Source organism: Taurulus bubalis (genome assembly GCF_910589615.1).
Source record: "Taurulus bubalis genome assembly, chromosome: 4".
Taxonomy (NCBI): Eukaryota; Metazoa; Chordata; class Actinopteri; order Perciformes; family Cottidae; genus Taurulus; species Taurulus bubalis.
Window position 1 is genome coordinate 28,881,061 of NC_136592.1, and position 13,786 is coordinate 28,894,846.

At 41.4% G+C, this 13,786-nt stretch overlaps 1 protein-coding gene across 1 annotated transcript in view; it reads right to left on the minus strand.

Moving 5' to 3' along the window:
- Positions 1-13,786, minus strand: part of LOC306735353 (ryanodine receptor 3) — a gene marked incomplete at both ends in the record, with an annotated part of 100,267 nt that overhangs the window by 15,233 nt on the left and 71,248 nt on the right. Inside the window, 25 exons of the mRNA XM_079216813.1 lie at positions 638-747; positions 1,829-1,925; positions 3,378-3,490; positions 4,085-4,219; positions 4,302-4,361; positions 4,511-4,681; positions 6,136-6,228; positions 6,328-6,415; positions 6,513-6,753; positions 7,065-7,388; positions 7,663-7,793; positions 7,901-7,982; positions 8,167-8,405; positions 9,261-9,321; positions 9,935-9,984; positions 10,171-10,292; positions 10,396-10,463; positions 10,558-10,673; positions 10,777-10,900; positions 11,164-11,239; positions 11,410-11,472; positions 12,249-12,395; positions 12,505-12,594; positions 13,050-13,128; positions 13,268-13,431. Of these exons, the coding sequence (XP_079072939.1) occupies positions 638-747; positions 1,829-1,925; positions 3,378-3,490; positions 4,085-4,219; positions 4,302-4,361; positions 4,511-4,681; positions 6,136-6,228; positions 6,328-6,415; positions 6,513-6,753; positions 7,065-7,388; positions 7,663-7,793; positions 7,901-7,982; positions 8,167-8,405; positions 9,261-9,321; positions 9,935-9,984; positions 10,171-10,292; positions 10,396-10,463; positions 10,558-10,673; positions 10,777-10,900; positions 11,164-11,239; positions 11,410-11,472; positions 12,249-12,395; positions 12,505-12,594; positions 13,050-13,128; positions 13,268-13,431 (3,044 nt within the window). The remainder of the gene's footprint in view (positions 1-637; positions 748-1,828; positions 1,926-3,377; positions 3,491-4,084; positions 4,220-4,301; positions 4,362-4,510; positions 4,682-6,135; positions 6,229-6,327; positions 6,416-6,512; positions 6,754-7,064; positions 7,389-7,662; positions 7,794-7,900; positions 7,983-8,166; positions 8,406-9,260; positions 9,322-9,934; positions 9,985-10,170; positions 10,293-10,395; positions 10,464-10,557; positions 10,674-10,776; positions 10,901-11,163; positions 11,240-11,409; positions 11,473-12,248; positions 12,396-12,504; positions 12,595-13,049; positions 13,129-13,267; positions 13,432-13,786) is intronic.

Genomic DNA, 13,786 nt, shown 5'->3' on the forward strand with positions numbered 1-13,786 from the left:
GATTTCTGTGTGTCTTGTGTATGTTGAAACTTTGTCTATGCTGCTATCTTGGCCAGGCTTCCCTTGGAAAAGAGATCATTGTATCTCAACGGGACCGACCTGGTAAAATAAAGGCTAATAAATAAAAAATAAAATGCAGAAGTGCCTTACACGTGCATTCTGTCAAATGACCAGCAGGAGGCGACTCCTCTTGTTGCAGAAAGTACTGTATATGAGAAAATGACCCTTCTTCCCACTTTTTTTTTAACCACAGTAAACATTGTAAAAATGAGTCAGGTGGGAGTTATCAGTGTTTTTGTCTTTAAACTTATAAATATATACAAATTTGAGGCGTTATTCAGCATTCTGTTGTACTAAGCTTCCCCTTCTCGTGTTACTTGTGGTTGCAAAAAAGCCAAGATGGCCAAACTACCGAACTCAAGGCGTCAAGACACTGCAATGTATGTCCAGTAAGCAGCCAAACAACAGAGAAATATAAAAAAATGCTTGTGTTTTGGTCCCAGGAGGACTAAATGAACAGCGATGATTAGACTTGATGCAGCTCTTTATTAGCTGAGAGGCAGGCCAAAACTATTATGTAGCACAGCTTGAGCAGAGCGTGTTGGTGCCAGGTGTGCAAAGATGAGTGCGTACTCACCTGCACTCAGTGAGAGCGTTGTGGCTGAAATGCAGAATGAGCTGGTGAAGAGGGTCTGGCTGCTTTCTGACCTCCTCCTCTTCCTCTTCCTCCACTTTGGGCTGCGTTTTCTGGAAAAACCCATGCAAGTAAATACTGGAGTACGGGCACGTAGTCTCTATATCAACTACATCAGCTCTAAATACTTCGTATGAAGAGGAGTTACCGTAACATTTAACTGCTACTTAACTATACACCACTTATCTTTAGAGAATCAGGCTTTGTCAGAAACAAACAGTGATAAGATAGACTGAAAGCATGCAGACAATAAACCACAAACATGCACATAATGGCAGACACAAGCACAGCGGATGATGTTCAGCAGTGTTAAAAAGGTGAACAATGGAGTTAAGCATGAGCCCAGTTTCGTAAACTTCTTACCATTTTACATCAGAGCAGCAGCAGATCGGTCTGATCGTGATCACAGACGCATCAGAACTATGTTTCTCTTAACTTGCTGCTGATGTGTATGCTTGGCTGGCTGGATCATAAAGTTCTTCATCTGTCACACCCCCAATTTCTTATGTGGTGCCCTGCGGCTTTTTATTTCATATAATGTGGAAAAAGATTGTGTTTTGTTCTTTTTCAATAATGAAATGACAATAAAAATTCTAAGTCTATACACCCATTGGCACAGTAGGGTGTGTTGAGTATGAAAGTGCCTTCATGAGTGTTTCTAATTCCAGAAAACTGATGTTATTAAACTCCTTCATAAACCCTTTAAGAATGATTTAATCAATTTCTGCATATCACACTGGACATTATCATGGGCCACAAAGTGTAGACATATTTGAGGCACATCTGTAAACAAACCAGCGACATGCTGTCTTTCTTCTTCTTTCTCTACAAATTCAATGACTGTGATGTTTTATGATAGTTCAAATTCAAGAAAGAAACCACAACTTTCAGAAATTTCATTGGTAAGCACCGAGACAGGATGCCATCTTACCGACAATGGGTGGGACAAGGTGGTCAAAAATACATCAGCTGGCTCTGACATCAGCGGTGATGTCATGCTTGCCAAAAATGAGGGGGTCTGGTTGAAAAACACACGTATGGATGACTGAGTGCGACCCAGTGATTCGTGGTGGAATTGGGGCACTTTAAGGATATTTCAACAAGACGCCACTAGGGGATGACACGAGTACTTACAGCAAGATCCTGCACTAGCTTCTCCTCAAAAGAGTACTCCTCTGTTTCTATCCATATTCTCTGATAGGCCAGGAGGAAGAGGTTAATAGAGCGATGCCTGAGGAAAGGTGAGAGGAGATTAGCCTGAGTTATATAACAGCAGAGCAGAGGAGGGGAGAAGACCTTTGAGGAGAGGTTAATACTGGTTAGTTTAGGGTATTGGCACAGCCAACTGGTCACCTTGGAGGAAAGTGTCATGTTGCTTAAAAATACAGAAATATGACATGCATGTTCTCTGCCAGATTGTTGATCTAGTCACAATTCTCTCTTCATCAGCAGGCAGAAATTGCATTTCTAGCCTAAATGAAGGAATTTATCTGAATTTTGATTATTTTAAGTACCCATGTATCTACACATCTGCAGATAGGAATAGTTTGACATTTAAGGGTTGGGTCTAAGTTCACATTTAGCACAGACATGAGGGTGGTAGTAATCTTCTTTTCTAACTCTTGGCTTGCAAGCATTCCAAATAACTCCCAAAATGTCAAACTAGTCCTTGCATTAATGTATAGATTTGGACCAGTGGAAAAACCAGCGGGAATATTTGAATGGGAGTTACATTTGTAGCATAAAAAGTGCCTGAAGGAAAGCAAGGGACAGTTCAGAAAGGTATGCAAGGTAGAACAGTAGCAACAAAGGAACAGTGCTACGTTACCGTCAGCACGGAGAGCAGACTGTCAGAGTCTGTGTTCTCATGCATTATCTCCAGCCAAATATGTCGGTAGGCTTTCAGGAAGTAATTATTATTTTTGTGCCTGAGGGGATGAGGTACAATAGAGTGTGACATTGAGGAGAGAACAAAGGCTGAATAGAGAGACAAGAGAGAAAAGATGACATCTGAATGCGTGAAACTCCGGTAGAGTTGGCATTATCTAGAAGCTTCACATCCAGCCCTCAAACTCACAAATCTATTAGCCAAAACAATAAACTGTTCCTGCATTGTAAATACAGTCTTATAATTATTCGCTATGCCGTGTCATATTTCACTGTCAACAACTCTGAATAAATGAGTCATGCTGTCAGGCAGGCGGGCAGCATGGTCTCAGCACATATTGGAGATGGCCACCCCCAGGTTGTGCCTCATAATTGTTTTCCTCCCTACTGTAGCTCTCTGTCTGACTTCCTGTGATTGAGTTACTGAGCAGCAGGGCATGAAATTGCCAGTGTTCCTTTTTTCTATTCCTTGATAACAGCTGCGGGCTAGACATTTGTCCTACACACGGAGGGAGGGAGGGAGGTTGTGAATTAATGCAGGGTCAGAACCCAAGAACAGAGAAAAATGAGAGTTGTGAGCCAGACGGAAGAAGAACAAAGTGCGGTGGTATTCGGACAGCAAAGATAGAGGTGGGGTTACAGCAATTGCTACAGAATTTCCTATTTTACTGCACAGCAAGCAGCTCTCTACTACCCTTGAATGTGGAGTGTTGCATTCAAGATTATAAGGCCGTTTTAAATGTGTTTTGGATAAAAACATCCAGCAGAGATGTAGGTGTAATGTATGCAGTCATACCTTGGCAGATTATAAAGTGGAGCCATGCGGAAGCAGGCGACCACCGCTCGCTTCCTCTGCTTGGACAGCAACTTCTGCCAGACACATTTTTTGGATCTCAATGGCTGCTCCACCTAATGGGAGTAGAGGAAATCAGTGTGACGATTACATGATTAATAAACACTGGAAGGGCATTCTCCACCAGAACTGGCCTTTTCATCATGTTTGTCCTCAGTGCTAGTATTTCTATGGTAACTCGTTGTGAGCCTGACTGTGCCTGAGTGGAAGGAGGAGCGCCGTAGAGGGAGAGTCAGAAGTGTTACTGCAATTTGTGTTTTGTTGTCACCTACGTCAAACAAAGTAAAACGCACAGGGAGCAACACAAAGTTGATTATATGCTTTGTTGAGGCTGTCCCAACCAAAATGCACAATAAGGAGGAAAAAAATAGGTTAAATGTTTTTTTATTTGACAAATCGACTGTATACACGAGGCAGTGACCAACCAGAGCTTTCATTATTTGCTGTGAAGAATAGAGAGGTAAGTGTGGTGGTGACTGTATCCGACTAAGATGTCCAGGATTGACTAGCGGATTTCCTTCCCACATTGTAAATCGGTCTTTGGCGAGACACGTGACATTAGCACCTTCACAATGCTTTAATGAAAAAAGCGTCATTTGCAGCTCTATATGCTCAATATGTTTGGTTATGCACAAATGTTTAAGTCCGACCTGCTCCAGGTTGAAGACCGCAGCAGAGATCCTCTGGATACGGTCCACCACCCTATCAGGGTCTGGAGGCCCCTCACTTATCATCGCTATGTCCTTGTACAGGTTTAGCTGCCACCTCACTGCAGGGTCCTCTGACTGAAAGCAGGATGTGAAAAACAATACAAACAGTCATTGGAACTTAATAATCACATTCGTGATAATGAGACCTTATGCTCACCTTTACTCGAAGGTGAAGATTCTGCCGAATGTGATCTTTGACTTCTTCGTCTGTGTCTCTCTAATAAACAACAGCAGGAACAGGAATGTAAAGCTTCATTATTGTAAAATGTAGTCGTTTCAAAATGTTCTTGGTTGAATGCAAGAATTAATCTCATAGGACCCGTATCAAATGTGTGGCCAGTGCGTGTCACATGAACGTTGTCTCACCAGGAGGTAGCGAGTCTTGGCTAGAGAGATGAGCTCCTGGTCTCCTGGGGTACACATGTTGAGGCCGATCGGCAGCATCTTCTTCAGAGCGGCAACAATGAGCGACGTCTGGATAGAGTAAAACTCACCACGCCTTTTCTTGTGTTTCCTCTCCTGGTCCTGTCCTCCAGACTGAAAAAAAATGTATTAAGCCGCCAAGTTATGGCGGCTTAATGAGCTGGTACTTCTTTTTTTGCTGAGTAGCACTAAAGCACTTTCTCTCAACATTTAAAACTGATAGATTGACACTATTTTATTGGCTCTTATTTCACACGGGATGTACAGTACTCCCACATTTGATCAAAAGGCAACTGAGGCATTTATTTTTCAGGCCTAGCAAAATCTGTGACCAAACTGAATCTGTGCCACTGAAGCATTAAGAAGTTTCACACCTCTGCTGAAAAGCAGATCTAGCAGACTGAGGCTGTTAGAACAGCAAGATGTTACCAATGAGGGAACATTGCACTTTTGAGCCAAATTGAAGCAGCTGGCTCTGTAAAAACACTAATTTCCATATTAATATATATATGTATATATACTGTACATATATATATATATATACACACACACTGACACACACACACAACCTTATTACACATCGACTACAACATCATATAAATAGCATGAGGTAACTGTTGGCCAAACACACCAGGGTACCACAATCCATCAACTGCAAACACACTGGCGGTGATCACATGATTTGCTACAGAAGGGCTGGGCTTCATTTCTCCTGATGAGTCTTGTTCGCCCATAAAGCAATGAGGAATGAGCAAAGTTACCATGTAACACATGGTGATGAATGATGGTCACAAATAATCAGGTGACATACTATGTAACTACTCTATAGACTATGTAGCACAGCGGCACAAGCTATTGGCTTTTCTGCTTAACGACGGCAGCATATAAGCCAATAAGCTGGCAGGTAAACAGCACATGCACTGCATCACTCTACCTTCTCCTTAAAGGACTGTTTGAGAGGGAGAAAGAGAAAGGCAGATGAGAGGGCAATTAATGGAGGCGCACAGTCCTCACATGGACGTGCACTGCAATGAAAACCATTTGTTTGCCTTCAGACAGCGAAACCAGGCAGACAAAAAATGAAATGTTCCAACCTCTGTAACGCTGACAAGGGCTGAAGGCATGAATGTTAGTTTCTGTCATCTGCTGTAACGAGCATGCATGCAGAAATTCATACACGCACACACACACACAGACACACACACACATAAGTCATAAGTCAAAGTTCATTGCATTATTGTCATGTTACTTGCAAAGAGATTATCTACTCTCATTCACAAGTTTGATGCAGGTTTTGATTGTCACATGTGTGTGTGTGTTCCTCTGAGATTTTTCCGGGCATTTTACATGTTAACGTCAACACAAAAGTGGTGACGTTAACATGGCTGAGAAAGTGTTAACATGTATCTTGCTCATTCTATGAATTCTGCTTATTTATGGAACTTTTTCAGCTTTCACACCACATGCTCAATGGGTCATCGTGCCATTACACACAACCAAAAGGGTTTCAATCCGCTGCCAGAGCAAGGAAATAAAGTCGGAATTGTTTAGGGGCATATGAAGCCTACCTTAGACATCTTGGTTTTATTGTCTCCGGTCAAGAAGGAAAGGTTGTTAATTTCATTCTGGACCACGAAGTTCTGCTCTTCTCTTTTGAAATTCTGCAGAAAAACAAACATCAAAGAAAGATCAGGGTTCTAATGCAAAAAAAACAACCTGGTGTTTCGTAACTGAACATATATGGAGATGAGAAAACGTACGTGTGACTTGCACCAGAGAATAAATATCTCAGCGACCATTCTAAAGAGATCATTGGAGTCAGCGTCTGGTTCTTTTAGCCATCTTGACCTGCAGTAAAGAGGTGAGATAAACACATTCTTTGTGTTTCTTCTGCAAAAACTAACATATTTCAACAACTCCATCTCTCAGTGCTCAGGAAGCTAACCTGTTGTTGTCCACATAGCGGATAAGCATGGGGTAGAAGGCGTACAGGTCCCTGCAGAGTACGGCAAACTCGTCCAGGATGAGCAGCTCGGCCTCCTGGGTGTCTCCTTTACTGTCTGCCTTCAACAGCTCTTCCTCAGACACCACCTTCACTGTTTTCTTCTTTAGCTTCTCCAGTGTAGGAAGGAAGTGGCTCTTCAGCAGGTCTGCACGGGCCTTGCTGATGATGGGTTGCACATAAACTAAACAGCGCAAGAGAGAGAAAATATCACTTCATTACGGTTTGGTTTTATATTAAATGTTTATGTACTGTATATCAAAATGTTGCCAGTATTTAACTAATATTTTCATAAGAAAAGAGTATAACAATAGTATACAAAATTAGCAATTCAACCATGAAAGATTTCCCACATGATACACTTTCTGTTCTAAACTTAGTGATGTAGTTATTTTTGGAGAATAAATACAACATGAGCTAACTAAGAGATGACGCAACTAAAACACTGTCATTTTTTTAAATGACACGTATAAAAGAAAAGCAAGCCATGCCCACCTGCAATCCTCTTCATCCAGGAGGCCTCATCGATGCCCAAGTTGTTGTTGAGAATCTTGAGGATATTGCCAAGAATTAGGCTGAGGTTTTCTGATGTGACGGTGGTGCAGCAAATGCTGCCCCCGCTGGCTGGCTGGTTCTCAGGCCCCCTCTCCCACCAGTAGGACAGGTAGTTACATAGCATGGGCAGCACCACCTCGATGACGTGAGGCATCTCTGTGTAACGCGCTCCAGACTCGGCCATGTCATTGATGTCCTTCATCAGTCCATCCAGCCGCGGCATGCCAGGACACATCTCCTCTACCGAGTCTGGTATGCCGAGGACTAAAAACATTTACATCAACGTTTACATTATAGAAGTTAAGAAGGGGAGGGATATTTCCTAACTGACTATTATCAAGCACAGTTAGAGTGCTGACACACACAGCACAGATATACACATAATGTACAAAATGTATGATTACATTTAGAACAAAATATACATTTTATATCTAAAAATGGTAAGATGGTTGTAAAAGACAGACATGTGTGTTATCCGTAATAATATCTGTTTAATTGGTCCACTGCTGGTAATTTAGAATTATGACAAATGACTCACTGGCTCGTTCTCTGGCACTCTTGGTATTAAAGACGGAGCAGGGGTTGTACGTGTTGAGGAGCGGCTCCAGGAAGGCTACAGGCATGGCTCCAGCCAGGGTGGCCAGACACTGACCGAGAGCTGGTAGCTGTCTGAGGGACACAGAGAGGATGAGAGATGGTTGAAAGCTGCACTAAAAATCAGTTTCGCTACATCACTCAGGTTTTAATTACTTTAAAGAGTATTGAAGAGGAGATACCTTTCTACATAGATGTTTTTCCCAGTACCCAGTGCGTAGAGACTGGTCAGGATTCGATAGCAAGACACTTGGACATCATCCACTGGAATAAAGAGAATTATAAGAGAAACTTTACTGTACATGTGTGTGAGTAAGCGGCAGATATGTTCCAAGGGTGTCAGGTACGAGCAGCATGCAACCACTGTATTACAATAAACCTTTGAATTAAACATTTTTGCAGCCTCTTGCAAAATATGTTTGATCATTCCTCTGCTGTCGGGACTCACAAAGCAGGTCGACTCCAAAGTGGTGTTGAGTGATGTGTTCAAACAAAGCGGTTAAAATGGGGAGCAGAGCTACGGTGGTGTAGTTGATATTCTGCGACACCCCTTTCATCTGGGAGCGGGAATGAGTGAACTTCCCCAGCTTCAGGTTCTCAAACGTCTTCTCCAGGTCCTCTGCAGCATTCTCAAAGAACGTCCTCAGCCCCACCCTCACCAGCTCTGAGCCCGACTTCATCACCGTCCTGCAGGAGTGAAAGGTAGAGTGATAAATGACTGACACCAAATGAGGAGATATACAAGGGTAGGGCTGTAATAAACCACTGGATACCCCTTGGTATGCAAAGGACAACGCTGGTCACATGTGCAATTTCTTCACTCTCGCATACTGTGAAGGTTTTAGTCATGAAATATGAGACGTGAGTATCAACACGACCGCCCTCACACTGAAACATCAATGATTTATTTAAAATTAGGTGAATATTTAAATCCAAGGTGAGTTTGCCAATGTTGTAGGAATGCTGTATGAGAAAAGCACAACACTTTAATATGATTAGTCTGGCCATTTCCAGGTATTTCACAGTTCATAATATTGCCAAATACCCTTTGATAAACCTTGACGTATCTCACTAGGAAAGAGAAATAAAAGACAGGCTGTGGGCATCAGCTTTAGCTCTTCAGCACAAACAAGACAATAATACATTTCCTATTTAGCCTCGTTATGTGTGAGCTGCATTAACAAACAGTACATTGTCTCTAAAGAACACTATAAGCCTTGGGCAACATGTGCCGTATTAAATGTGTCCTGCTTATTTAAATACCAGAGGACGCTCTTTGTTAATGCCAGTGCCTCCCACAAGACACTGCAGTAATAACTGTCAGAAAAGAAAATGTTCATTGCAAATATGCTCCTCATAAGCGTCCTACAGGGGTACGATTCTACATCATTGCATTACACGTGATTTGTTTCTCAAACAATTATTGTTGGAACACAGTCATTATTGAACAAAGGTTTTAGTTAACATTTAACATTTTCAATTTAACATTTTCAGGGGGAAAACTCAAATTTGCCAGGTTCCCTGTGAGTTTTGAGAGCTCACCTGGTGTCCAGGGTGTGTGCCAGGATATGCAGACAGCTGACGATGGTCATGGAGTCGCTCCCTACAAGACAGCACATGAGACTTTAATATGACGTGAACACACACACACTGTCATCCATGTTTAAGGGACTTTCTTGACCTTAACTGAGCCTTTCATTGCAGCAATGAGTTCATATCTGTGTATGTAGCACAGCTCAACAACCTCCAATAATATGGTGGGTTAAGAGTTCAGTTAAATTATAGATGTAAGGCCAGTGGATCAATATTTAGATCACCACCTCTGTTAAGGGTGAGCTGGGTAAAAGTATTGATTTCCATTTTTTGTCCTTTTAGTTGCCGTTACTTAAAGAAATAGTTCAACATTTTTGGGAAATATGCACATTTGCTTTCTTGCCAAGAGTTAGAGAAGACTGATGCCAAAAAAAAGAAAATCTCAAATGTTTTACAAGTGCTCGAGTATTTGGTAGCTAATATGTTGACCACAAAGTTCTCGGTTTGTGGTGCAGTCAAAGTTTATTTGTATTTTTAGGCCACAGTTAAAATCCTTCAGACGAGACACAACCGAAAACAAGTTTTCCAAACCAACTTAAGACTTGAAAAACGACAAGCACTCACTTTTACGAAACACACACACTCACACACACACACACTGCTGTCAGTAGTAATCAGCTTACCAAAGAGAGAAATCCTATGTCTGACAAGAGCTGCCAGTTTACAAAACAGGCTGGAGGTGTGATGGATAGACAAGGAAGGAAATCAGACAGGAAATCAGACAGTTACAATGAGTAGATTCTTAGAGAGTAGATTAGTAAATAAGATTACAAGAGTTTAGGATTTTGAGTAAAGAATGACAAAGAGTTATTGGCATCCTATATTTCTATAGGTGAATGAAAGTGTCTTGATTTGGTACCTGGTGACCATCTCCTTCTCCTTGTTGGAGGCGTAACCGCTGCTGCTCAGGTTCTTACTGGGGGAGGAGAGGAAGTAGAGAGAGTGGTTCTTGAAGTACTGGTCGATGAGCGGAAGGAGAACCTGAAGGAGAACATTGAGAATGACAAGATCAGGTTGATGGAAATATAATTTCAAAAGCTCGATCTAAATATGTACAGCAACTGTGTATAAATCACATCCTTACTTTGGCAAAAAACTTGATTTCTTGTTCATGAGGGGACCTGTCTGTTTTGCCACTGGCAGCCATGGCCTCTGGATTTAGAGCATACATACATATTGAATAGTAAGTAACAAGACTACTTTAAGTCTCTTGCAGTCAGGTCCTAAGTAATATTACCATACATACCCAAGTGAGCAATGAACTCCTGAGCTGAGTCGACGTACTTGAGCAGCTTCTTGAGGAACTTGTAAGCGAACCTCTTCTCCATGGAAGAGGAATCCTGCTCCAAGTCCTTCAAACCTCTGCAACACATATGGGATACTAGCTATAAATCAACACTTAAAAATGTAAAAGTTATAAAGTAGTGTAACCCCACATCAACATAATAATAATAAAAATGTTGACCTTGTGATGCTGTAGCCATTGATCTGCAGGAAGCGGAACAGGTCCTGGGCTTTCTCCCGGTCACGGGCCTTCTCTTTGGCTGTCAGCGTGTCATAGGGCATCAACAGAGGGTGTGTTCCCCCTCCTGGAACCACAGACAACCCAGTGATAATATAAGACGTGAGCAGCCACGGCTCTCTGCTGTGCATTTGCGTGAAGGCAGATGCATCACTCAGCTGAACCTATTTAGTCAAGACCGGTTAGGTATTCATATGCCCACAGGCACATATTAAAACCACAATGAGCAAGTGGCACCTTACATCCACCCACACAGACATATGGTCTCTTCCTCGCTGTTTTGCAGGTATCTCGGTGTCTTGTCTATGATTTAATTCATAAGCAAATCACCTCTGCTTCCAAGGTCACTCTTTTTCTTCTTAGCCCAGATGTTATGATAATTTTCAGCCACCACCTCCACCATCCCCTTGGACCAAAGACAAAAGAGACAATCAGTAGATCTCAGAGAGGAACATGTCCCGCCCATGCAACTCATTCGCATTCAAGAATGATTGGCTTTCATCTTGTATTCAGACTGACAGATCGTTTGATGAAAATATCAAACGCATAAAAAAAACTAAATGTGAGGTCACTGACCTGCAATTCTCTGGATAAAACCACGTTGCTTGTGTCTATGGGGCTCGGATTGAAGCCATTTGCCTAGAAATGTTCAAAAAGATGAAGATTTACAATGAGACGCTGTGTTCTTTGCTATAAATCAACAAGTTGAAAACACAAGATTTTGCATTTGTTAAAAGGATTATTCTGACTTCAGTCGAATATGCAAAGACAACAACATCAACTTTGTGTCTGCAATACATCTGAATTTTAATAATTGCATACATGCTCACAAGTGGTACTGTTCTGAAAGTAAGAAAATATGTAAGGCTAGACCAGGGACCTAAACTTAAATTATCAATTATAATCAGCCAAATAGTATTAAAGATTGGTCATCAATCTCAGTTAGTTGCAACACATACACCACGTGTTACAATTGAGTGTGTGAAAACTTGTAAACAAGCAGAGACGTTGGAATAGTTAGCTAAAAGAAGCAAAGGAACAAAACAGTCGATATAGGTAGCTAAAAGTAATAGATAAACAGTTTAAACAGTTAGATAAAAGAAACAGTTACACAGCAATGGATTAACAATACAAATATGAATCTAAAAGGGATAAATAATTGATTGAGTTAACGTTAGCTAAAAATTGTTTGTCGTAACAAGTAAGGAAAACTGTTGAAAATGTTGGCCAGACGTAATGGTTAAAATAGAACTTTAAATAGTCAGCAACAAGTAATGAAAAACGGTGGAAAGCTAGCTAATGGTTTCAGATAAATTGTTGAAACTAATGAAAAGTTTTGTTTAAAAACGTTCTAGTAGGAGAAACACATTCGATCAGGGTTCTACGCGTTTGTCTCGTCATTCTTTGCCCCGTACCTGAGAAGCCTGAGAGATCTTTCGCATTTTCTCAGTCTCCCTCTGTAGAGACATGCTTTCTCCATCTTTGGTCCTGTCGATGCTCCAGCTCATTGCCAGCATACTCTTCAGGGACTCTCTAATTGGCCATCTGTAAATCTCTTTCTCCTGAAGCACAAAGATAGAAATGAGGAAGAAGGACTAAGGACTAAGCCCAGAAGCCTTTAGGTTCTCTTTTTAATGATACTATACTTCACAAATGTCACGTTCTTCATACCTTCTCTGTCAGGCCTTTGTAGATTCTGAGCTGAGGGTGAATCTTGGCCTTCTCATCCACACAGTCTCCATATTTCCATCCCAACAGCACCTGAGGCACACGCAGAGAGGGATGTATGTACAAGGGTGAGCAATATTTATTTTATTTATTATTTGAAAGGCTGGGTAAGAGATTAAGTATGCACAACACATTAAGGAGTCACGGTACATTTAGATTTTGCTGTACTCAGTTCTTGTTTTTTTGATAGATCTAACAATGCAGGCTAAGCAGTTGGCACAAAAGAAAGCAAAAGCCCTCTACACACAGACTAGCACAATTATTGTCAGCATTTGCAGAAGATCTCTTTCAATACTAAAACCAAAGGAAAAGAAAAGAACAATCAAAATATTGAGCTGAAGTATTTCACATGTACGGCTGTATACGGCTGCCTTTCTGCTGATTTTGAATGCAGTATTTCCTAAAGGACAGACATGTTAAGCGTCCTCTGGTTTCCTTCCAACAATAAAGACTTTGAATACTCTGCAATTCCTTATCTTTGACCTTACCTTCTCTGCAGACCATTTCTCATGTGAATGTTCTGCATATTTGTTGGCAAACTGCTCAAGCTTCTCTGGAAGAGCAATGCTGGGAAAAGAAAGTGTGTCAGCTTGTGTATGCAAATGCACGTACAGTCAAGTACTGTGCATGTCATCACATAGTAATGATATGATAAGTCAGGTTTATACTATAATTCGTATTGATGCCTGGCTCCAACGCGCCTTACTTAGCAGTACTGATGGGTTTGGGGTCAAAGTTGCCCTGAGCATCTACAGAAACGGGTTTCTCCACAGTTGTACTAATTGAGGCGTCCACGTAGTCCGGTGGCAAAGCTCCAGCTATGGCACTGAGGCAAGGCATGGCCATCTTGAAAAGCTCTGCGTCATATTTCTACATGGTGAGGAAAATAAAGATTCAGAGTAAATGTAAAACATAGCTCTTAAGATTTAATAATGGTATTATTATTTCACAAATACAAGTAATGTGTTAAATTATGAAATTAAGGTGTAACTTAAACGAAGCTATACAACCTCTCTAGTTAAAGTGTAACAGTGCAGTGGGACCAGGGGAAGAGACGTTAATAAAGAATTATTCTAAAAGACCCAGTGTGGTAGAGGCTTTGGATCAATGATCACTGTCCAGATATTGATGTTTTCAGGCCGGCCCTTTGCACAGCCTCCTTTCTTGAGTGGGCATTTAGAGAGATGTGCTGAGTCCAGCCATCTGCATCACCAAGATATTTGTG